The sequence below is a fragment of the Dama dama genome, chromosome 15 (assembly GCF_033118175.1).
Source record: "Dama dama isolate Ldn47 chromosome 15, ASM3311817v1, whole genome shotgun sequence".
Classification (NCBI taxonomy): Eukaryota; Metazoa; Chordata; class Mammalia; order Artiodactyla; family Cervidae; genus Dama; species Dama dama.
The window spans coordinates 64314004-64337734 of NC_083695.1; the positions used below are offsets into that span (position 1 = coordinate 64314004).

The window sequence follows — 23731 nt, forward strand, 5'->3', positions numbered from 1 at the left end:
ACAGGAAAAATAGAGATCTCAGGAAGGATCAGGGGATAAACGGGAAGTGCAGGGTACAATAGGCGTGCACATTGAGGGGATCTAGCCCACTGTGGTATCAGGAGAGGCCTCCTTTGTCAGCAATACTAAGGTAGTGTCTTCAAAGAGCTTGCAACATACTTAGGGAGATTAGACTGAGACCCAAAGCAACTGGAAAATAGGTGCGGGCTGAGTATAAGTGGGAGGAGACTTATGGCAAAGAAAAGATCTCTGAGGGCTAAAAAAACATAGGAGGCTTCCAGGAGGGGAGACATCAAGCTGGACCTTGAAGGATGAGTAGGATTTGGTGTCATAAAAGTGAGAACACAGACAAATGCCAGAAGGCAGGACCTGTGAAAAATAGGCTGATTGGAGTATCAGGTGTGTTTTAGGAAGGCAAGAAGAGCATTTTAAGATGTAAGCGCCAGAGAGTATTAAACTATTGTTCTAAAGGAGTGCTTAAACCTTCATTTATCTGTTTCAGTGAAGCATTTTCTATTCCAGCAATGATGGCTCTTCTCCTGAGTTATCACAGGTCAGGAGTCTCTATTTCAGTTGGGAAGAAAGCAACTGCGCCATGATGTTTTAGTTTGGTGTGTTGACATTTGTTCCCAGAAATAAAGATGAGCTGGATAAGATGAGTCTGACCGCTACACTGCAAGTGTAAAGAGAATGCTGGTTCTGAGGGTGAGGAGAAGTAAGAACTTGTGAAGAGGGTGAGCAATTGCACAGAAAATGACTCTAGGAAAATATACTAAAAAATACTCTTCTTTCATTTTCTCCCAAGGAGCACATCACTGAAAGCAGAGGTCAGTTTCCCAATCTCTGTGTCGAGCCTTCAGGTCTGGGGGAGAAGGGAGTGTGTGTGTGTGTGTGTGTGTGTGTGTGTGTGTGTGTGTGTGTTGGGTACACAGTTGGGGAGAGGATAAGGAGGAATGCTGTGGAGGAGGCTCCTACATCTCTCTGTGCTATAATAGGGTGAGGGGATGGGCATTACTCAGCACTGGGGGTCTCAGTCTGGGAGTTGCCAGAGCCTACAGGAGAAGAAGGTCCCTTGGAGAAGGAAATGGCAACCCACTCCAGTATTCTTGCCTGGAAAATTCCATGACCAGAGGAGCCTGGTGGGCTACAGTTCATGGGGTCGCAAAAGAGTTGGACACGACCGAGTGACTAAACAACAGCAACAGGAGACACTTAGGAACCACTGAGTGTTCATGGTTTGGGTAGGGATGACATGGTAAAAAGTGTGTAATGGGAGGAAGCTAGCAATATTTGGAAGGGTCAGAAGCTCATCTCAGTGACTGAGGAAAGAGCCTAGAGGCGAGGATCTGCTTAGTGGACTCTGTAAGATAGAAGGTATGAAGTGTTAAAGAAAGCCTGGTTAAGGTGGTGGCAACTAAAATAGAAGAGCAAATTCAGGAAAAAAGCAATAGGATTGGGAAAGAGCGCAAGCACTCTGAGACATGGAGCCCGGAGGCTGACATGTGAAGAGAAATAGGAATGCCTAAAGGGTAGGAGTGATGGATGCATTGAGCTTGTGGTGGTGGGAAGGAAGAAAGCTTAAGTTTGGACACCAGAGGGTTATTAGCTTAGACCACCGAAGTGAATCCAGGAGAATGGATACACCTGGAAGAAGTGAAAAATAATGGTCTACTGAGCACCTACTGTATACCAGGCACTTAAGAATTTCCCACTCACATTTTCAGAATTCTCCTGTCTCAGGGCTTGGGCTGTTATCTCCATTTACAGAGGAAAAAAAGTGATGCTTGGAGAGGTGAAGTACAGACCCAATGTGATACAGTTGAGGACGGAGAGCACTGGGATGCCTGGCTCAGAACCCAAGTTCTTAACCTGCACGATATTCTGCAAGAAGAGCAGAATGCTGAGGCTGACCTGTGCAGGCATCCTCAGTCAGGGGAGGGGAGGAGGAGGAGAAACCAGTGAAGTGCCCAGAGAGGTCAGATGAAGACCAGGACGTGTCTGTTGGAGACGCAGGGACGTGGGGACAAGGGTCCCCACACAGGTGCCACCACACAGTGGATGAACACGAGAAGTCTCTGCTGCTGCTTATGAAGACATTTGGAAATACAAGGGACTGTTTCATAATATTTGGTCTGAGTTGTTTATCTTATTTAGAGTGGATTGAAAACCAAATCCCCAAATGTAATCATTTCACAATAAAAAAACAAAAACACCAAATCACGTGTATACTCTACCTGGAGCTGTCCCTGGAGGAGAGGCTGACCTTGAGGAGTTATTCGGCTTGATGGATCTATTCACCATGGGAGCTGAAACACACAATCATATATATATTAGGGTTATATGTATATATTGTAGATACAGTCTACTGATGGTGATTTACACTTATGGAAAAATGCATGGTAGAAATAATGGGCTAGACCAGATAATTCGCAAAGAATGGGAGACACAATTAAGCCCACAAGCCATTAAAAGTAGCCTTTTCAGTAGAAAAAAAGAAACATTTTTCAAATGAATGTGTTAATAATTAACGTGAATACTTGCTTGGAATTTCATTTGCCAAACTGGGGGTCTCAGAGATGAAAGAGTTTGTTTTCATCAGGGGAACATGTATGTATTAAACTAACAGTGGAGGGCCCAAATTAATAGCCCTGCATTCCCTGCTACTCATAACACATCATTGCTCTTGAATTTTGTAGGTTTTGGGGATATGGGGGCATTTCATTTGTACTTATTGTTTTATGGTTATGGGTGAATTCAGGTATCCTGGAGGGCCTACAAGCTGTTGTTGATATTTAGGGCGTGAAGGAGAGGGCTGTGACGTGATGACAGTGTAAAACCTGAGTACCGCTACTTCGAAGTCAAGTTTATTAGATGAGTAGCGTTACTTGAAGAGGCAGCATTTATACAGGATTATATTCTCCATAGCGACTATGTCCAGAGTAATGCTACCCTATTTCTCGCCTCATCTGAGGGTACGTGGCATGGGCTTTTTAAGATAATTTATTTGTAACTGCATTTGTTATTTTGTGAAGGATTTACAAATGAAATGTTTCTTGTGGGCCTGATGTAGCACTAAATTTTAAAGAATTAGAACACAGAGCATATTTTATTCTTTCATTTTCTCAGTCTTCTGCAGAAACTATTCCTGGTACAATATTTGTAAAGTCAGCCTGGTGGCTCATGACCTCCTTAGTACTAGATTTTATGAGAAATCCATTCTTAGTGAAGAGCTAAAGAGAAGAACCTAGGTGCTTTTATAATTTGAGAAGACAGTATTAAATCACGGAAGAGGATGGAGAAAGAAGAATCAAGGTTGAAAAACACAGGGATGGGTTGCTCACTATGCTCTCTGATGGACCAGCCACTCAACCAAAGAAGGCAAAGGCCACGGAGCAGAGGCCTCAGCAGGGTCATGTCTGAGCCCTTTAGTACTTGTGAGCAAATAATGCCCCAATCAACTGGTAGAAGTTTTCAGGTGCTTAAAACTGCAAACTCTTGCCTTTTTCAGATGGGACTGAACTGTCTTCTGTGGGGTGAATATAGTTTTCATCTTCATCTTCCACAGGGACCACATAATCAGCCTAAAAGAAATACAGAAATGCTGTACATTTGGAGCTTACTGGATAAGAAAGGGTGATATTAAGAAATTTTTCATAATCCATATACCATTAAACTTCCTGATGTAAAGTGATTGGGTTACTTCTAGTATGTTCACAGAGTGCAACCATCACCACGATTATCTTTAGAACATTGTTATCACCCCCAAAAGGAACCCTGCACCCATTAGTCACTCCCAACCACCCCCTCCCCTAACCCAGTCAACCATGAACCTTCTTTCTGTCTTTAAGAATTGCCCATTCTGGGCATTTTATGTAAATAGAATCATACACTATTAAAATACGCAGTCTTTTGTGATTTCTTATAACAGTAATTTCAAGGATCAGCCATGTTGTATTTATCACTACTTCATTCCCTTTTATGGACAACTCATATTCCATTGTATGATTATACCCCATTTTACTTATCCATTTATCAGCTGTTTCTACTTTGGAGCTGTTATAAGTAATGATATGAACATTCATGTACAAAGTTGGTGTAGATGGACATTTTTCTTGTGAATATACCTAATGATGGAATTGCTGGATCATATTGTAGCTCTATATTTAATAGTTTGAGTAATGGTTATGTTGTTTTCCAAAGTGGCTGCACTAATTTTTCATTTCCACTAGCAATGTATAAGGGTTCCAATTTCTCCACATATTCACCAGTACTTGTTATTGTCTTCTTTTTTATTATAAGCATCTTGTAGGTATGAAGTGGTATCTAACTGTAATTTTGATTTGCATTTCCCTGATGGTTAATGACATTAAGCATCTTTTTGTCGCTTATTGGCCATTTATATATATTCTTCAGAGAAAAATCTATTCCACCCTTTTGTCCACTTTTAATCTGGTGGTTTATCTTTTTTATCTTTGGATGATTAGAGTTCTTTAAATGTTCCAGATATAAATCTTTTATGGATATATAATTTGCAAAAAAATTCTCTCATTCTATAGGTTGTCCTTTCCTTTCCTTGTGGCATCATTTACAGCACAGAAGTTTTACATTTTAAAGTACATTTTATCTATTTTTTCTTCTGTTGTATCTAAGAAACCATTGCCTATTCCAAGGTCATAAAGATTTATACCTATGTTTTCTTCCAAGAATTTTACAGTTTTATTAATAGCTCTTATACTCATCCTATGATCAATTTTTATCTGATTTTTTAAGATATGATGTGAGATAGAAGTTCAATTTCATTCTTTTGCAAACAGTGGCTGACTTTATTTTTCTGGGCTCCAAAATCACTGCAGATGGTGATTGCAACCATGAAATTAAAAGATGCTTACTGCTTGGAAGGAAAGTTACGACCAACCTAGACAGCATATTGAAAGACAGAGACATTACTTTGTCAACAAAGGTCCGTCTAGTCAAGGCTATGGTTTTTCCAATGGTCCTAATTGGATGTGAGAGTTGGACTATAAAAAAAGCTGAGCACCGAAGAATTGATGCTTTTGAACTGTGGTGTTGGAGAAAATTCTTGAGAGTTCCTTGGACTGCAAGGAGATCCAACCAGTCCATCCTAAAGGAAATCAGTCCTGAATATTCATTGGAAGGATTAATGCTAAAGCTGAAACTCTAATACTTTGGCCACCTGATGCGAAGAGCTGACTCATTTGAAAAGACCCTGATGCTGGGAAAGATTGAGGGCAGGAGAAGGGGACGACAGAGGATGAGATGGTTGGATGGCATCACCCACTCAATGGACATGGGTTGGGTGGACTCTGGGAATTGGTGATGGACAGGAAGGCCTGGTGTGCTGCGGTTCATGGGGTCACAAAGAGTCAGACACGACTGAGTGACTGAACTGAACTGAACTGATGCAGTTATCTTAGCACTATTTGTCTAAAAAATTGATTTTTTTCCTATTAAATTGTCTTGGCACCTTTGCCAATAATCAATTGACCATAAATATGGGGAGGGAGTGATTTTGTAAGAGTTATTAAATATCCACATGAGTTTCTTCCTTAACACATTTCATGTGAAAATTTAATAGCCTCACATACATTATTTCACTGAATTCTTTCAATAATATCTACCTATTAAGTTAGGTATTTTAAAAAATTTATTTATCCTTAGTTTACAGATGAGGAACTTGAGAAAAGTTGAGTAATCTGTCCAAGGTCAAATAAAATCACAAAAATTAGAAAAGTTGGGTACTCTGTCCAAGGTCAAATAAAATCACAAAACTGATGCCCTGCAAGGACAGGTACTGGGTCTGTGCTCTGGGCACCAGTGAAGCCCTGGAACATTTGTGTTGAATGAAAGGCTGGTCTTTTGTCAGTGGATGCTGGAGAGGTAGTCCAGGATGGCCATGTAGCACCTGGGCTCTAGCATCTCATGATCTGGGTTCAAATGCTGGCTCTAGCATATAGCTCTTTGACCTTGGACCAGTTTTTCAACCCCTTGTCACCTCATCTGTACCGTTTCCTCCTCTGTAATGCGGGTGATAACACCATGCACTTCATAGAGCTGCTGTGAGGGTGTGATGAGATAGTAACACAGAGGGCTCAGATCACCAGCTGACACACAGTGCTTGTCAAATGCTAGACCCTCCTGTCATTATAGGGCAGTTGCTCCTCCCCACTCCCAACTCTCTGGTCAGCCTATACCCCATATTTTGCCTGTAACCTGTATGGCAGGGCTAAACATTTTTATTTGTGCTTATATTTGACTTCTTCCTTTCCTATCTAATGTCTCCACCAGATCTTAATGTTGCCTTCTATTTCTTTTTTAACTCTTCCTTATCTTGATTGTCCATCTCCTCATTCCAGAATATGTCTCCTCCAGTCATCCCCTTTCCCCACTGGTTCAGACTTGCCTGAGCCACCGCCACAAAGCTGTTATTAGCAAAACTCGGCCTCTCCCCACTGGGGTCCACCTCCAGTTATTCACAGAAATGGAGAGCCTCATGTAACTCACAATCTTCATTTGTATTCTGTGTCTAAGTTGGTATCTTCATATAGATCCTCTGAATGCTGGAAGAATTAACAGTGAGACCCTAACAGATGGTCTCCCTACCGTGTCCCATGCTCAGATTCTCCCTGCCACCTGTTCACACCCTGAAAGGGCAGCATCCCCTCGGACTGACAGACAGACTGAGGATTGACAAACCAAATTCATTCTCAGTCTGCTAACTTCCTGACTTAAACTGTCCCTGGAGGGTGGGTGGGTCATAAGCACAAGTGCTTATAGGAACAGGCATGGAACAGCAATGGGGCATTTGCAGAGTCAGGCTCTGTCCACGCCTTGTATCAGTGGTGAAGATGATGACAAGTGGAAATGGCTGAGTTGGAGGGGTGCCATGAGGCTCAGCTGCTTTGAGGCCATGACTGGCCAAGTGTTGACAGGCCCTTGGTTTTCAGGAGAAACTAGAAAACTGGATTTTATAAAGAATCTAGAATACGGTAGAAAGGAATCCAATTTATACAATACATAGAATGCTTCTTTGTGTGAGACACTGAATTTAGTGAAGTGTATATATTCCTTTATTAAATCTTTAACAGAACCTGAAGAGATGGAAAGAGACTCAGAGAGGTTATCTGATACTTAAAGTCACACAACTAGTAAGAGTGAAGTGGAAATTTGGGCCTGGATGCTGCCTCTATTTTATTTAAAAAGTCTCTCTTTATGTCTCTTTTTGGGCTACAAATTATACTAAGGTGGAAAAGAAGGTCATTTCACAACATGTTTGTAAGCTATAGGTTTTATCACCCATAGGCATTTAGAAACAGTTGCTTCTTCGAGAAGCTGCAGTACCATTATGTCTGGTGATGGTTAACAGTTGCCTTTAATATTGTTTTCTTTCTTAGACTGTTGTGCTTGTGTACTAAGTCGCTCAGTCATGTATGACTCTTTGTGACCCCGTAGACTGTAGCCTGCCAGGCTCCTCTGTCCATAGGCTTTCCCAGGCAAGAATACAGGAGCAGGTTGCCATTTTCTACACCAGGGGATCTTCCTGACCCAGAGATCAAACCCACATCTCCTGCATTGGCAGGCGAATTCTTTACCACTGAGTCACCTGAGAAGTCCATTGCACTTGTATAATTGTTCTAAAGGCTAAGTTCAAGGGCTTGTCTTTGACTTCTTTTAAAATGCAGTACTTCTGGGAGCCATAACATAATTAAATTTTATCAGTCATTATTCCAATAGTTTGAATAAGTTTACCCATTCATTTTTTAAAATTTCATAGGGAATAAGACATGAAAATTTAGGTGCTGGCAGAAGGGAGATTAATAAGATAAACCTAGAGTTGGGTCCAGACAGTTGGCAAAGGAGGTTCCTGGATACCTGGGGCTGGGGAGAGAGAGTGAGAAGCAAGAGATGCCGAAGGAAGTGAGGGGTCAGTTCTTCTACAGGTTGTGCAGGATCTCCATACAGACCGGGGATCTCCAGGATACATCCCATTGCACCCCTCTGCAGCTTAGAGGATCAGAGAGAAAAGAAAGTGGGGGAAAGAAAATGAGGCAGGATAGGGAGAGAAGCATAGGAGGATAAAGATGGGGAAGTAGCTTATGAAGGAATGAGAGATTTACAGAAAACTGAGGGATAAGAAAGAGGAAATAGTGAGAGGGGCACAAATCCAGGCTGGAAATTACATCATATACCTGATTAGTAAATGAAAGTGCTTAAATAAGGCCATATATGACATTTTAAGAGAAAACATCCTTTCGGCAGTACAATGGAGAGTTGCGGGGCAGGTGGTTAGTGCCGGTCAGAAAGCCAGGCCTGGAGGAAGGAAGACACGCCTGAGGCTACACTTTCCTGCCCCTCCCCTCATCTGGCCCCTGCATCCTGCCTTCCCCTTGGTCTGGGCAGCCTTCCGGCAGATTCACTTTACCTCATCCTCAAGGAGCTCTTTGGGTTTGGGTGGGACTTGAGGTTTATGCAGTGAAGTGTTGGCTGGCAGAGAGGTGGCCAGTCTTGCCTTTGCCGAAGGCCAGTTGGGTTTACTGGGAAGAGTCTTGCTGAAGGGTGGAGACTGCCTCTGGCTTGATCGGTTGTCTTGAGAGGAACAACAAGAACAACAAAACATAAGATGAAAGGGTTCTGGATCATTTCCTGGGCAGAAGTCACCGAGTTCTAGAAAGTGTATAAAACTACCAGAATCCATGTAGCCAACATGCTATTGACTGGGGCATTCCTTTAAAGAGAAGTATGACGTGTTAGGTAAAAATCTCAACAACCCATTGACCTATGTTATAAAAACCAGAAGAGTATCCTCCCAGGGAGCCATGAGATCCACAAACCCCAGAGAGCTGACGGTCCAAGCATGCGGCTAGATAGAGTGGATGGTGACCTTGGCAGTGTCGGGGGCTAAGGGGAGCAGTACTCCTCAGTGGGTTCACTTTGCTCCTTGAAGCCTTAAGGGCAATGATTCTCAATCCTGCTTACACATAGGAGTCACCTGTGAAAGTGAAAGTGTTAGTTGTTCAGTCATGTCTGACTCTTTGTGACTCCATGAACTGTAGCCCGCCAGGCTCCTCCATCTATAGGATTTTTCCAGACAGGAATACTGGAGTGGGTTGCCATTTCCTTCTCCAGGGGATCTTCCTGACCCAGGAATCCAACCTGGGTCTCCCACACTGTAGGCAGACTCTTTACCATATGAGCTACAAGGGAAGCCCCTAGGAACCACCTAGGAGCTTTAAAAAACGCCAAGGCCCCACCCCAAACATGCAGTTTAAAACTTCTGGGGAGGGAGCTTTCATTATAGGTTTTAAAATTTCCCTAAGGTATTATTCCAAGGTATATTTCCCTAAGGTTATTCTAAGGTATATGCAGGGTTGCAACTACTCATCTGGTAAAACTACACATTCCTCCCCTCAATGGTTTCCTTGAGTGGGGAAGAAGTTGTGAATCCCCCTGGTCCAGAGCCATCCTCAGCAACTGTTGTGGAAGGAGTCCAGTCACTGAAGTTGAGGGCCCTGGATTCAGTCTCCTGCTCTCCACCCACCAGCTGAGCTCCTTTGGGCCTCTTCTTCATTATGTAACCTCTCTGGAACTCACATTCCTCATTTTAAAAATGAAGATGGCTAACTATCCACTTCAGAGAGTTATTGAAGGGATTAGGAAGAAAATAGCAAAGGCAGGAGGAACACCATGTCTGGCAGAGACAATGCCTAATAAACAGAACTAACCTTAGCTGCGTCATGTGGTGGAGGGCTTAGGCAACAGGGGTCTACCCAGTTGATCTGTGAGCGCAGATTCTGACTGATCCATTATAGGAAAATCTTAGCATGGGAATAACCTGGTGGGTTCCCCATCCTGGAACAGCACAGGTGCCTACACTGGCTCCCAGCTTCCTCTGGCCCTGGCTCAATGCAGCAGTCCCTGCCTCCCGCCTGTCCTGCTCTGCTCTTGTCCCAGGGCCTGTTCCAGCTTCTGCATCGCTGAAGTTGTGTGGTTAGCTTCACATTGGGTGCCTCCCAGGAGCCTCTTTCTGGTGGTGTAGCTGTGTTAAGACACCAAGGCACCTACTCTGCTGTGCCTGTGACAGTTTTTATAGCTTTATTGGCAGCTCCTGGAGTTTACTGAGATTTCTTAACGTAAGATTTAAGCCCAGCAGAAGTAGCAAAGCACAGAAAACAGGCTCTGAAGAGTATGACCTGGAATGAACTGCTTGAGTGTGAGCATGCTCAGTCATGTCCAACTCTTTACAACCCTACGGACTGACTGTAGCCTGCCAGGTTCCTCTGTCCATGAGATTCTCCAGGCAAGAATACTGGAGTGGGTTGCCATTTCCTCCTCCAGGGGATCATCCCGCCCCAGGGATCGAACTCATCTCTTGTGTCTTGTGCATTGGCAGGCCGATTCTTTACCACTAATGTCACCTGGGAAGCTCATATGAGATGATTAATCTGTCCCCTCCCCACCTCCAGCTTGAATGGTTATCTCCTGGTCTGTAAAACAGGCCTGATGCAGCTCCTTCCTTCCTGAGGTTGTTGCGATGACTGAAGGAGATCACAAATTGGGTGGCAGTGTATGGAGCAGAGTGATGAAGAGCTAGGGCTTTGGAGGCTGAGTGGCCAGCTTGCATGCTAGTTCTGCCACTTATAAAACCTTGGCCCAGTGAATTCCCTCTTCCGAGCATCTCCTTTTTCCTTTGTGATAGTCAAGAAGGTGAAGTCCACCACGACAGTAAAGCGCTAAGTGGCAGACTATAAAAAGTCTGGGAGTACATCTGTCTTGCTAGCTGCTGAGCATAGCTCTGGCACATAGTAGGTGCTCAGTAAGTGAATTGTTGCACAAAGCAAGGGACAGTACCTGGTACCCATAAGGAGGAAGTTAACTACAAGTACCCCTTTACTCCCAGGGGTGCCAGGGTGATCACCACAGACGCAAGCCCTTCCTCACCTTTGTTGAACTTTAGTCACTTGTTAAAATGGAACACAGACTTCTTGGAGGGGCATTAAAAGCTACACTCAGGCCTGGAGACCACACCTAAGACTTGTCCATTTAATTCATGAGCCTCATTCTCGGCCTAGAGCTCTTGACCACTCTCCCCTCCCCACAGTTAAGAGTCTAGAGTCTAGACTTAGAGTGTCTGTACAGCTTGCCGATGTGGGGGCGGGGTGAGAGAGGAAGGAGGGGCCTTAGCAAACACTGAGATTCTGGCAGCTCTCCTTGTTCTGTACAGTCATCTCAAGAGAAATGTCGGAACCTTAAGTGTAGGAAGTTGGAGGAGAAGCAGCGACTAATCTCAGGATTGATTTCTCTGGGGACTACAGGAAATGAGGTGTGGTGGGGTTGGGAGCCACATTGGGGTGCGGTTGCTTTATCTTTTGCCTGTTTTCAACATTCCCAATTTGCAAAGGTTACCCACTCCTTCCCCAAAGGGCAAGCTTTCCAGCAGGGGGCTCTAGTACCTGTGAGTGACCAGATGACCCACTTGGAGGTGGTGAGAGTGGGAGCCGCCCACCACCCTGCAACCTTGACCCGCCCCGCTCCCTGCTGCTCTGAAGGCCGAGCGCCCATGATCCGGCAGGGACTCACCGACATACTCGCCCCTGGTGAAGGGCAGGGCCGGGTGAACTGTCCGTGTCTCCTGCTCCGCAGGTGGCGGCTCGTAGCTGTCGTCCCCGGCCTCCTCGGCTGGCAGCACGTACATCTCTGAGTCCGAGTGCTCGTCTGGGTTTTCATAATCGCTGTCCTGCAAATGCAGACACCATGCTCAGGGCAGCATGCATGCTTAGGGGGCCGGAGCTGCTCCCCCAGCAGAGGGGCGAGAAAGCAAGGCTGGGAGGGGTTGGCTAAGCAGGGTTAGGCAGCTGTTAGTGGCAACGCTGGGGTTGAAGCCAGGCCTTTTCGTTTCCAAAATGTATCACCTGGACTGTATCCTGGGGAAACGTGTGGGCATCTAACCCCGAGGGTGGCTGAACTCTGTGTGTCTGCAAAGAACAGCCAGAGGTAAAATATATCTCGAGAAGACAGAAAAAGGACCCAATAAAATAAAATAGCCAAATAGGTTTTATTAACCATAATGTTGACGGTTGAGGAAAATGTAAGTTTATTAAGAGAGGGTAAGAGGAAGCTCAGGAACACAGACACCTTTGAGGAGATGAGGTTTGTTTGTTTTAAACAGAGCTGGAAAGCTTCAGGGATGAGGATTTCAAACTGACTCAGTCCATTCTCTTTCTTTCTTTCTTTTTTTGAAATCTTGAGGCACTTATGCCAACTAAGACTTTTATTATTATTATTTAAGTTTATTTTTTTGGCCACACCACACGGCTTGCAGGATCTTAGTTCCCTGACCCGGGATTGAACCTATGCCCCCTGCAGGGGACGCTCAGAGTCTTAACCACAGGACCACCAGAGCAGTCCTTCTTTTTGTTTCTTTTTTTAACATGCATTTTATTTAAGTGCATCTTGAAAATACATTGACCCAGCCCAAAGTTCACACAGTTCACAAGGAGGAAGGTCTTCCCAGTTGCTCAGTTCCTTTCCCCTCAGGCAAATACAGCTACTAGCCTCTTGTGCATTTTGTGTGATTTTTTTTTTTTTCTGTATGCAGTGCACACATATATTAACATATTCATGTGCAGGAAATCTTTGATTCAGGACTTAAGAGGTCCTCTGACCTCCGTGCCCACTGCTCCCACACACCGCCTGACACAATGCTTCATCCAAACATGATTTTCCTCTGAATCGATGATGCACCTGCCTTTTGGCCTGTCTGACAATTGTGTAACATTAAAGTGGATGTTGGGTTTCCTTCAAGCTGAGTCCTCAGGGCCCATGATGGGGCCAGCCCATGATAGGTGCTCAGGACGTTGGGAACAGGCAGAGGAGTCAATGAATGAGCACTGTGCTTTCCTCCTCAGCTGGAAGGGAGATGGAGGAGAGAGGGAGGGTGAGGGGTAGGAGAAGGAAAGAGAAAGGAGGCTGAAAAGAGAGCGTTTCCCGAGGTGGCTGTAGGAGCCTGGGAGAGAGAGGAAAAGGAGGAAAGAGCCCAGAGGAGGGTGCTTGTCCTTAACCCTGGCGTGGGGGAGACAGGAAGGGACACATAAGAAAACCACTGTAGGGGAGATTTTCCAAAACCCTAGGTCAGAAATAGCAGATGGGAATATGAAAATAGGCTGAATAAAATAATGATAATAGTGATTATTATTATAACCAACATTTCTATGCACTGCATACCTCACTGACCCCTCACCACAATCATAGGAGATAGTATTTTTTTTTTAAATCCCATTTTACAGTTGAAGAAACTGAGGCACAGAGGAGTTGAGTAATTTTGAGTCTGCAATCTGTGATCTGGAGAAGTCAGTGATGATTCCCAGGCAGGGGGCCTGGGAGATAGAGTAGGAATGCAAGGGTGGGCTGGAGGGGAGGCTTAACAGGGCAAGACCCTGGCTTCCCAAGCAAGGGACCCTCTTTACAGGTCAAGGACCTGATTGCTGCTGTTGTGGCATTCCACGGTGACGTCAGTATGAATACTGAGAAGCAGTTGCTTTAATAGACATTCAGAAAGTGAAAGAACCAGTGGGCAGCCAGACACATGTGCCTGAGCTGGGGGTGGCGTGAGCATCCCACTTTGTTTCAGTTTTTTCACGGAGCAGAGATGGGCTTCATGGACTTAATTACCTGGAGGCTGAGGACTGGTGTGCATACTGGGGAGGGTTCTGGAGTCCTTGCCGCCCCTCCAGCAGAGCAGTCTGACTGAGAGGACCAGGTGGGCAGAGGTGGCATAGAGGGTATAGGAAGAGAGACCCAGGTCAGCTGTTCCTAGCAGTCGTCCTCCGACACTGGGCTGCCCACCAGACTGTGCCCCCCATGAAGACCGGACTGAGATGTAAACCTAAGACCCAGCACAGGACCTGCTACAGGGTAGGTGCCCACCCAACGTACATGGAATGGATGAGTCACTGATGCCGCCTGGGCTCTGGGGGGACTGAAGAGGAGGGAATGGCTGCTCAGAAGTTCTGAGCTGGCCCTTCATTTGGAAAGTCTCTTCTGTGGGAGATGTACAATGAGCCTCTCCTACTTAAGCACCATAGAATGCATTGAATGCTTTCTCATCAAGAGAATTACCAGAGAATTTGTTCAAACTTCTGAGAGTTTTAAAGAATCTTCCTCCCCCCAAGTTATTCTAAATTATGACAAAATTCATTTGTTAACTCATTAATTCATTTAGTACTTGAGGAAGTGCAATACTTTGGACAGTCTGATGGGAACTCTGAAGGAGGGACTGTGTCATCAGACAAAAATCTTGTCAAATTGACCATTCCTTCATTCATTTAATCAGAATTTATTCACCTACTCTGTACCAGCTTGACTCTGAGCATAGTCCCTGGCCTCACAGAGCTTATATGTTAGCAGGGGAGACCAACAACAAGCAAATAGTGAATAATAAATAAATAATCAAGTGGATGAAATATCTATCCCTGGTGATAGCACTGAAGGGGGGGGTGGTTCAGAGAAGGGTGGACAGGTCTACCTGGGTCGAATGTCATCAGGTCTGGAGGCTTTATCAACAAGTCTGGATTTCATTCAGTGTACAAAGGGAATCCAATAAGGATTGTGCATGATTGTGAGTGAATGTTCAGTCACTCCTTGTTACAGCTGATGGGCTTCCCTGGCGACTCAGTAGGTAAAAAATCCACCTGCAAGGCAGGAGACCTGGGTTCGATCCCTGGGTCTGGAAGATCCCCCTGAGAAAGAGATGGCAACCCACTCCAGTAATCTTGCCTGGGAAATCCCATGGACAGAGGTGCCTGCTGGGCTACAGTCCATGGGGTCGCTCAGAGCCGGACGCAAGATGGCGACTGAACCGCCGCCATAGCTGGTACTTCCGTTTTGGTTGTTTGACTCTGGGACACAAGTCATTCCCTCCTCTTCAGGCTGATTTTATTTTACGTTTTCTAAGTCCCCAGTGTGTGTTCTTTTCATCCAGCGAGCGAGCTCGGTTTTCTCGGCTGCCAGGTGACTTGGTCCAGCTTTTTCAGTTTTGCTTCAGATGTGACCTGGTGGTGCTGCCAGCAGGGGGCGCAGCTGCAGCGCTTCTGAGGGATCAGTGCCTCCCTCAGAAGTTCCTCCCCCTGGGAGGAACTCCATGTCTGGGTGACCCACAGAGAGGCCACCTCCTCCCTTCTTTATAAAAAATCTCTTCTCTGCAGTTGAAAAGGGAGGAACTCCGGTCTCCTAATACTCTGAATAAAATCCAGGTGGGTGTAAACAGTGTGGAGCTGGGCTCAGCTGAGTTCTGGGCCCTGGACAGGAGTCCTGGGTTCTCATTCTACTGGGTCGCTGAGAAATTGAGACTGTCAGCAAGTTGTTTTCATGTTCTTGGCTTCAGTTTCCACAGGGGATATGTGGTTGTATGAAGACCCTCTGGGATCCCTTTCAGACATGAAGCTCACAGACTAGAGAAGACTAACTTTCTGTGGGAATATGATATATGAGGAATTATCATTGTGCCCAGGAGTTTTTAGGATGTCTTGTCTCTTGAAGACTCAGCCCCAAAGAGCTCTGTGGGCTGCAGAGCCGTCTTGAAGGGGTTCACAGTTAATTCAGACCCACCACTCCAACGTCGTCATGGTCAGGGAGGGCCCTCTCAACCTGAAGCCCTCCGAGTCTGTTCATATCCTCTTGGTCATAGCAAGCCTCTTGGGTTTGAAAAACCTGGTTCTGAGATCTGGGTTTGACTTTTGGAATTGCAGGTACTTAACCTCTCCCATGCCTTGGTTTCTTCACCTGTAAAATGGACAGGACTGATGTCCAAACTGTTTAACCACTAATATGGCTCAGGTACTGACCATGACCTTGAGGAGTGACCCAGAGGCTCCCTGATGTGCCAGGAGTTCACGCTTCAGTTGTTGGTTTGATTAGGGCTCCTGTCAGGGACCAAGTAGTGATGGGGCACTGGGGAATTCAGGGCAAAAGCATTTGCCAACTGATTGGGAAATATTCAAACTCTTTAACATCTTTTTTTCATTCTGAATACCAGTAGGAAATGGGGATAAGAATGCCAACTCATAGGGCTGTGGTGAGGATTACATGAGGTGGTAGGTGTAAAGCATCTAGCCCAGCAAAATGTGGTGCTGGCCCAAGTCAGCCTACTGCTGTCCTGCCTATTGGCGGCCCTTCCAGCCCAGCTATCTCCCCTCTGTGATGGGCAGCTGACCACCAGCATTTCATTCAGAAACAAGTCCTTATAAAGGCCTCCCAGGGGCCATGGTGAAAATGGTACCCTTCTCATCCCAGGAACAAATACTCACGAAGTCATCTGACCACTGCTCCTCTTCGTCGGCTGGGCTCTCTGAAATGGCATGTTGGAAGCAAAATGAACAATATGAATTTTTGCCGCCCAGCTCCACCCTGTCCAGGAGCACTCTGCACCTGCCTGCCCTGCCCTTGGGCCACATGCTCCCATCTGCTAGGCCTGAGACAGTTATTACAGTCATCTCACATTCATTCCTTTTGAATCCTTTTTTAAAAAACAGTCAATTTTCAAAGTATTAGTAAAAGTCCCACTAGGGCAGAGAAACAGTAACTCTGACCCTTAACGTCTTTGTCAAGGGACATTTTTGGGACCTTGGAGTAGCAATCCATACTGTCCTGCTTCCTCACATCTTTTTAAATCAACATGTGGATGGTGTAGTAGGAAGAGCCCTGGACAGGGAGTCAGAGAGACCTAAATTCTCATCCAGGCTCTAACTTCTCTGGACCACCTCAATTTTTAGGTCTATAATATAAAATTCAGGATCTCTAAAAGGGGATCACTTCCAAGATTCTCTCTGGCTCTAACACTGACATTTTTATTTGAAAAAGTTTTTTTGTCTGATGTGTTGCTACATGCTGGGCAATATTATCAGAACTTCGTATTTACTTTCTCAAAAACCTTATGAGGAAACTGAGGCCTAGAGAAGATAAATCATTTGCCCAAGATCATGTAGTAAACGGTAAAGTCAGGAGTTGAGCCCTGCAGGTTGATTGACTTCCAAGTGCAAGCTCTGAACCTCAGCACCATGCTGTTCTTGCTGTCCTTGGGCTCCAGGGTGCAGCCACTGTCTTAGGCTCTACAGCAGGTATAAAAATGGATGTGACAGGTCTTGAGTAGCTTATGATCTTGAAGAATGAAATAGGCCTGGATTATGACAGCCAGGGAGATTATCTGACTCCTTTTCCTCCAAAACACATTTAGAGTTTGAGAAGCTTAGCATCAATCCCACCACATAAACTGACCTTAGAGGCTAAATAAAATTCTCTCAATCGGACCCAAGTTCAGATGGTAGAGTGGCATCAATGACTGCACCGTAGAGGGCCACATGTCCCCTCCTACCCCACTGAGCAGTTGCGGCTAGAGGACTTGATGGATGTTCCCTGAATCCCCTGGAACCTCAATAGAAACTTTTCTTGCCATTTCTGCCACTGGAGACCTCTGACTCCAGCTCTAGGCAGTTCCACAGAGGCACAAGGAAAAGAATTACAGAGATGAAGTGAGAGCGGGAAGGAGGTCTTGTGTCAGAACAACCACCTCTTTAGAAATGACAGCAACAGCAACTCTCTCTTGAGAAAAACATGATAGACACAAAGAAGGAGCTTCATTCTACAAGTGGATCAAACTTTGACATTAACAGAAAATAATTCTTATGAAATTATTCTCTGGGCTGACTTTTACCAAAAGACAGTGTATTCTGATCACTAAGTTGCCAAGAAACTCTAGAAGAATAGGTGAATAAGTCTTCTTCCCAATATGCCAATATTGGCCCAATGGGGAGTAAGTTTCTAATACCTTAAGTCTGAGGATAACTGAAGGTCAAAACATATAGCAGCAAGATGCTATTGTTTCAATCATTTAAAAACAGAAACATTTATAAAATATTTTTATAAGACACAACTCCTTGCCTTGGTCAACCCTGGAGTCAGGATCCACTAGATCATCAGCTAGTGGAAAAAGCAGTTGCAGCTGTCATCTAACTAGTTTTCCTGTCTCTTGTGACCTTTCCTCTTCAATTCATCCTTCTAGCTGTTTCTAGTTATTTTCTTAAGACAGAAATTGGCTCATGCTGCCCCCTTCCTCAAGAATCATCAGTGGCTCCCTACGGGATAGTCGAGCTTCTGTGTCATCACGTTCACACACTGTACCTGCTGTCCCTCCCTTGCTCACTCACAGTGATGCCGGATAGCTTGCTCCTTCATCCTGGGCTTTTGATAGTTCTCTGTTCTACTCATGCGGCTCCCCCAGCCCATCTCCCTTCTTCCATGGAAACCCCTGTCATCCCTCCTCCATGAGGTCCTCTCCAGTCCCTCTGGTCATAACCCTCTGGTCAGGGTCCTCTCCAGTCCCTCTGGGTTGTGGGTTTTGACCTCGTAGATGCTGCCGGCACCTTCTGACATGTACTTCATCCTGCCCTAAGAGACACGATTTAGAGTCTCTCTGTACTGAAAAGCAAGACCTATTTATCTTTGGGTCTGGATGCCATTTTGCATTTGTAATTCTGCACTAATACTGAAACAAAAGCATAAGCCAGTAAATGAATTGAATGAGTGAAAATGAGGATAGTAATAAGAGATTCCATCATTGAATATTTCCTGCGTGCTAGGTGCTAGGGGAAGTATTATGAATGTATTTCTTTGTTTATCGTCAAAACAGTCTCTGTCGTAGGTGCCTTATTATCTGTTTTATAGTCAAGGAAAATGAGGCTAAGAGAGGTTGCAAAATCTGCCTGAGGCACACGGCTAGTGAGTGCAGGGACTGGATTGGAGGCCAGGCTGTGTTGGCTTCTGCAGCTGAAATCTCATGTGAACGGCCTGGCCCTCCACTGAGCATTCAGATAAAACCCAGGAGAAACAAGAATAGCCCAATCCAGGCATTGTGGCGCATAGAGGCAGAAAACAGAGAAAAGCATCAGGAGGTGGAGGTTATTTGCTTGGTACCCCGCCTTCCCCAGCTACATCTGTCTTCTGGCACAGCATCACACTCATCAAGTTATACGTAGCAAGCCATTGCCCAGACTGAAAAGCATAGCAATCCAAAGTACTAGATCCAAGTAATGGGTGGTTTTCCAGCATCTCAAGGAGACTCCCAAAGTGTGCGGGTGGTGGTTTTAGACCCAAGCCCTCTGGGTTCAAATCCTGGCTCTGCTTTTTATTACCTGCTTGGCAATGGACCAGTACCTTAGTTGTTTAAAGCTCAATTTCCTTGTCTGTAAAACAAGGATAAGAATAGTGCCTGCCTCATGTTTTTATGAGAATCAAGTCATATAATACATGTGAAATGTTTTGCAAAGCCTGACCACATTAAATGCTATGTTAATGTTACTCATTGTTGTCTTAATAAATCCTCAAAATGATACCAATTCAATTTCACTCTAGTGGTAACTACATAGCATTGTTACCACAAAGAAATGGATCCAAGAACCCTCTAGTATGTAGTGAGTGAAATTTTCCAGAGGGTAAGTTCAAGTTGAATATGGGCCAGATGGTATGGGGTTGCTTCCCCCTGCTAGGGAGCTGAAATGCTGGTTGGGCCTCCCTGTCAGGGAAAGCTTTTTCTGTTGTGTTATGTACCTGGTTTGGGGTTTAGCCTCTATTTACTGTGTCATAATCCCAGGCTTCCCTGGTGGCTCAGATGTTAAAGAATCTGCCTGGAATGCAGGAGAGACCCAGGTTCAATCTCTGGGTCGGGAAGATCCCCTGGAAAAGGAAATGGCAACCCACTCCAGTATTCTGGCCTGGAGAATTCCATGGACTGTATAGTCCATGGGGTCGCAAAGAGTCAGACACAACTGAGCGACTTTCACTTCACTCACTCTCTCCGCCAGTGGTAAAGAATCTGCCTGCCAATGCAGGAGGCATAAGAAACATGAGTTTGATACCTGGGTCAGGAAGATTCTCTGGAGAAGAAAATGGCAACCCACTCCAGTTTTCTTGCCTGGGGAATTGCATGGACAGAGGAGCCTGGTGAGCTACAGTTCTTTGGGTCTCAAAGAACTGGACACAACTGAGCATGCACATACACACACATGCACACACACACATGCACACACACACACATGCATAATTCTCACAATAACCTGAAGGATAGACATACTTATCTCCAGATAACGAATGTGAGGCTCAACGAAGTTACAAAACTTTCCTAGGTTCAGTGATTAAAGGGCAAAGCCAGGATTCTGACCCAGGCCTAAAAACCCCAGAGGCTGAGATCTTCTCACTGAGCCCAGCCTCTATAAAAGACCTAGAGTCTAGAGAAACTTTCGTGGATCAAACTGAGGACAATCTGGGGTGGTATAAAATTTCCTGGTGTATGTCTAGCAGCCAATCATAATCCCAGGTGCTGGGGGAATTTGAAAAAACATGCACCCATTGAGGGCTGAGAGGTTACCGAGGCAGTGTGCCCAAGGCAGGCTGGAACTAGGCCTTAAAGGAGAATGGTGATGAAAGAGGGTGTCCTCCTTCCACCCTCAAGATGGTGGCTTGGGTGTCAGTCCCAGAAGCACAGCTTAGCCAGTGGAAGGAAGGGGCATCCATAAGGCATAGCCATGCATAGAACGGTTGAACTGCACTGGAGAATCACAGGGAAATACACTGACAGGTTAACAAAGCTCAGTTTGATGCCAACCAGGGGGATGCTCCAGCCTCAGTGGCTCAGTGGCTACTGCAGTTTCCAGAGACAAGGTGGAGAGGGGGAGGCTGACAAGGATGGTGTCTGAGTACCCTTGATGTCAACCCACTCCAGTATTCTTGCCCGGAAAATCCCATGGACAGAGGAGCCTTGTGGGCTACTGTCCAAAATGTCACAAAGAGTCAGGCACGATTGATGACTAATACAAAGATGTGATGAGACAGAGTTTGAACCAGACTGGGGGTCCTTGGGAATGGGGAGAGATGGCTGGAAGGACAGTAAAGGACTCTGTGATGAGAGCTGGAGGGAAAGGGTAAAGGAGAGGGTGTGGATGTCATCTCTTGCTTGGGTGTCCTCAGGAGCACCAGAGACCCTGAGTGGACCTGGTGACCTCCAAGTGATGGGCACTGAGGTGCACTCCACAACTGCATGTCCACACATGTCCTCCACTCTGGCCCTGATCTCACTCTAGAGGCTGTGCTCTGGCCATTGGGCCCGGCACCGTTCTCCTCTTGCAGAGCGGGATGCAAGCAACCAGTGTGGTTGTAGTAGACCCAGGAAGAAGAGAGGAAGGAGGGTGCTCTAGCTGCGGTGGTGGGGACAGGCACAGGGAAGGAACGGAAAGCAGAACTACCCAGGCTGCGGGGGAGGCAGCGAGCTGACAGTCCCTCTGGGTACACCCAGAGGAGGAAGGGATATGACTTAGTGTGTGGAGCTGAGGCCAAAGCTAGCCTCTGCCAGACTGACTGGGAGTGGTGACTTGCATCTAAATCCTTAACATCTTAGAAATTCCCTTTATCTGTAGGATCATTCACCTTTTACAGGGCCCTGTGAATGTGTGTGGGTGTGCAGAAATGGGGGAAAGGGTCCTGGCTCAGTTATCAGCTGTCTGTATGACCTCGGGCATTCACTGTGCCTCTCTGCTCTCCAGTGTCCTAAGATGAGAAGTTTGGATTGAGTGATCTTTCAGGACTTTCTAGGTTTTAAAATACCTTTGAGTCCAAGTTTCATTCCTCTATTCTTAGTTGCATGAGTCAGAACGGATGTTGAATACAGCTCTTCCCATGTTCAGCTTTGCTGGTACCAATTAGAAGTAACCAGGGAGACAAAAGATCAAATGAATACTAGCTTTACTAAGGACACCGGGACAGGAGGAAAAGCAAGCTATATTTCATTCTCAAAAGCAAGTTATGTTTCAGGCAAAGGGTTGTTATGCATGCTTTGTGCTTCTGTGGTGGGCATTTACCCAGCGATCGCTTTCTAAGTATCTTCCTTTGCCCTGAGGTCTCCCCCCTTTATCATTGTTCTGATCTTCTCCCTGCGAGACATCAGTGGGGGAGGAGAAGGTGGCCCTCTGGGGGTGTGACAACAGCCCCTGGGTATCAGGCCCCCAGGGTACAGGGAGAGAGGCCTGTTCAGTTCTGACCTCTCGGGGGCTTGCAGAGTGACCAGAGGAGCTTCTGCAGTGACCCCAGAAGACTCTGGATGCACCACAACTGATCTCCCCTTCCCACCCTCCCTCTAGCCAGACCTCAGACTCAGAGATACAGGAAGCTGCTCAATTCTGAAAGTTCAAGAAGCAGGTGGCTTCTTGAACTTAATATTAGAGGCTCTGGGGCTTTTAGGATAATAAATAAGAAATATCCTGGAAAAGTGTAACCATCCTAACTTGGGTCAAAGGGAAGAACAATGGAATGGAAGCCTGGGGTGGGTCTTTTTTAGTGGACAGGTTACTGAATATTCCTGAGACACATTTCCCTCATTTGTGAAACCAAAATAGCCATTTCTATTTAATGCACTAATGAGAGATTAGGGTGCTAGTGGTAAAGAACCCACTGCCAACGCAGGAGACATAAGAGACACAGGTTTGATCCCTGGGTCAGGAAGATCCCCTGGAGGAGGAAATGGCAACCCACTCCAGTATTCATGTCTGGAGAATACCATGGACAGAAGAACCTGGCAGGCTACAATCCAGAGGGTCACAAAGAATCAGACACGACTGAAGTGACTTAGCACAAGCACAATGAGAGATTAAATGAGCAAAGCTATGGTTTTTCCAGTAGTTATGTATGGATGTGAGAGCTGGACCATAAAGAAAGCTGAGCAGTGAAGAACTGATACTTTTGAACTGTGGTGTTGGAAAAAAACTCTTGAGACTCCCCTGGACTGCAAGGAGATCCAACCAGTCAATCCTAAAGGAAATCAGTCCTGAATGTTCATTAGAAGGACTGATGCTGAAGTTGAAACTCCAACACTTTGGCCACCTGATTGAAGAGCTGACTAATTAAAAAAGATGTTGATCCTGGGAAAGATTGAAGGCAGGAGGAGAAGGGGATGACAGAGGATGAGATAGTTGGACAACATCACTAACTCGATGGACATGAATCTGAGCAAGCTCCAGAAGTTGGTGATGGACAAGAAAGTCTGGCGTGCTGCAGTCCATGGGGTTGCAAATAGTTGGATGTGACTGAGTGAATGAACTGAACTGAACTGAACCGAATGTCTATAAAGAGCTTAGCACAACGTCCAGGTCAGAGTAAACACCCAGTATGTTCTGAATAGCTTCCCTTCCCCCAGCAATGCCAGCTGCACGGGAATAATACAGTTTGCTTGGTAGACCGTGGTGTTCCTGCAAACAATGTTCTTTCCTCAGAGCCCAAGTAGATTGTGGGGTCTGGAGTGAAAGTAGCAGGGTGCACACTGGCCTAACCTGCTTGCATCTGTAGGAGGTCCAAGCCTCACTGTTTGTAAGATTCAAGCTTTGTCCTTCCACCTTCTAATGAGAGGGACTGTGATGATGCTCCTGCTAACCTCTAGGAGGCACTGGCCATTTCTATCCTCTGCTTTCTGAAGGTCAGCATCACCAAGGTCAACACACTCTCCACCTTGGCTTAATGAGTTGGGGAAGCCATTAGCTTCTGGGACTGGACATAGGACATAAATCTATCATCCAGAGGAAACAGGTGGGGCTGCTTCAGAAGTCTTGGGTGGACCAAATCTGCGTAGGCCTCTAGGAAGCACTTGACTGGCTTCCTGGACTTAGGAGGACTGCTGGGCTAG

General features: G+C 45.7%; 1 protein-coding gene across 2 annotated transcripts in view; it reads right to left on the reverse strand.

The window, feature by feature from the left end:
• The window catches only part of BLNK (B cell linker), a 79070-nt gene that overhangs the window by 22735 nt on the left and 32604 nt on the right, over positions 1–23731 (reverse strand). Inside the window, exons 4-9 of one of the 2 annotated variants that reach the window (XM_061162267.1) lie at positions 16320–16360; positions 11928–11990; positions 11596–11752; positions 8441–8604; positions 3500–3581; positions 2235–2306 (exon numbers count right to left, since the gene is read on the reverse strand). In XM_061162267.1, coding sequence (XP_061018250.1) covers positions 2235–2306; positions 3500–3581; positions 8441–8604; positions 11596–11752; positions 11928–11990; positions 16320–16360 — 579 coding nt within the window. The remainder of the gene's footprint in view (positions 1–2234; positions 2307–3499; positions 3582–8440; positions 8605–11595; positions 11753–11927; positions 11991–16319; positions 16361–23731) is intronic. The other variant, XM_061162268.1, reaches the window with a different exon arrangement.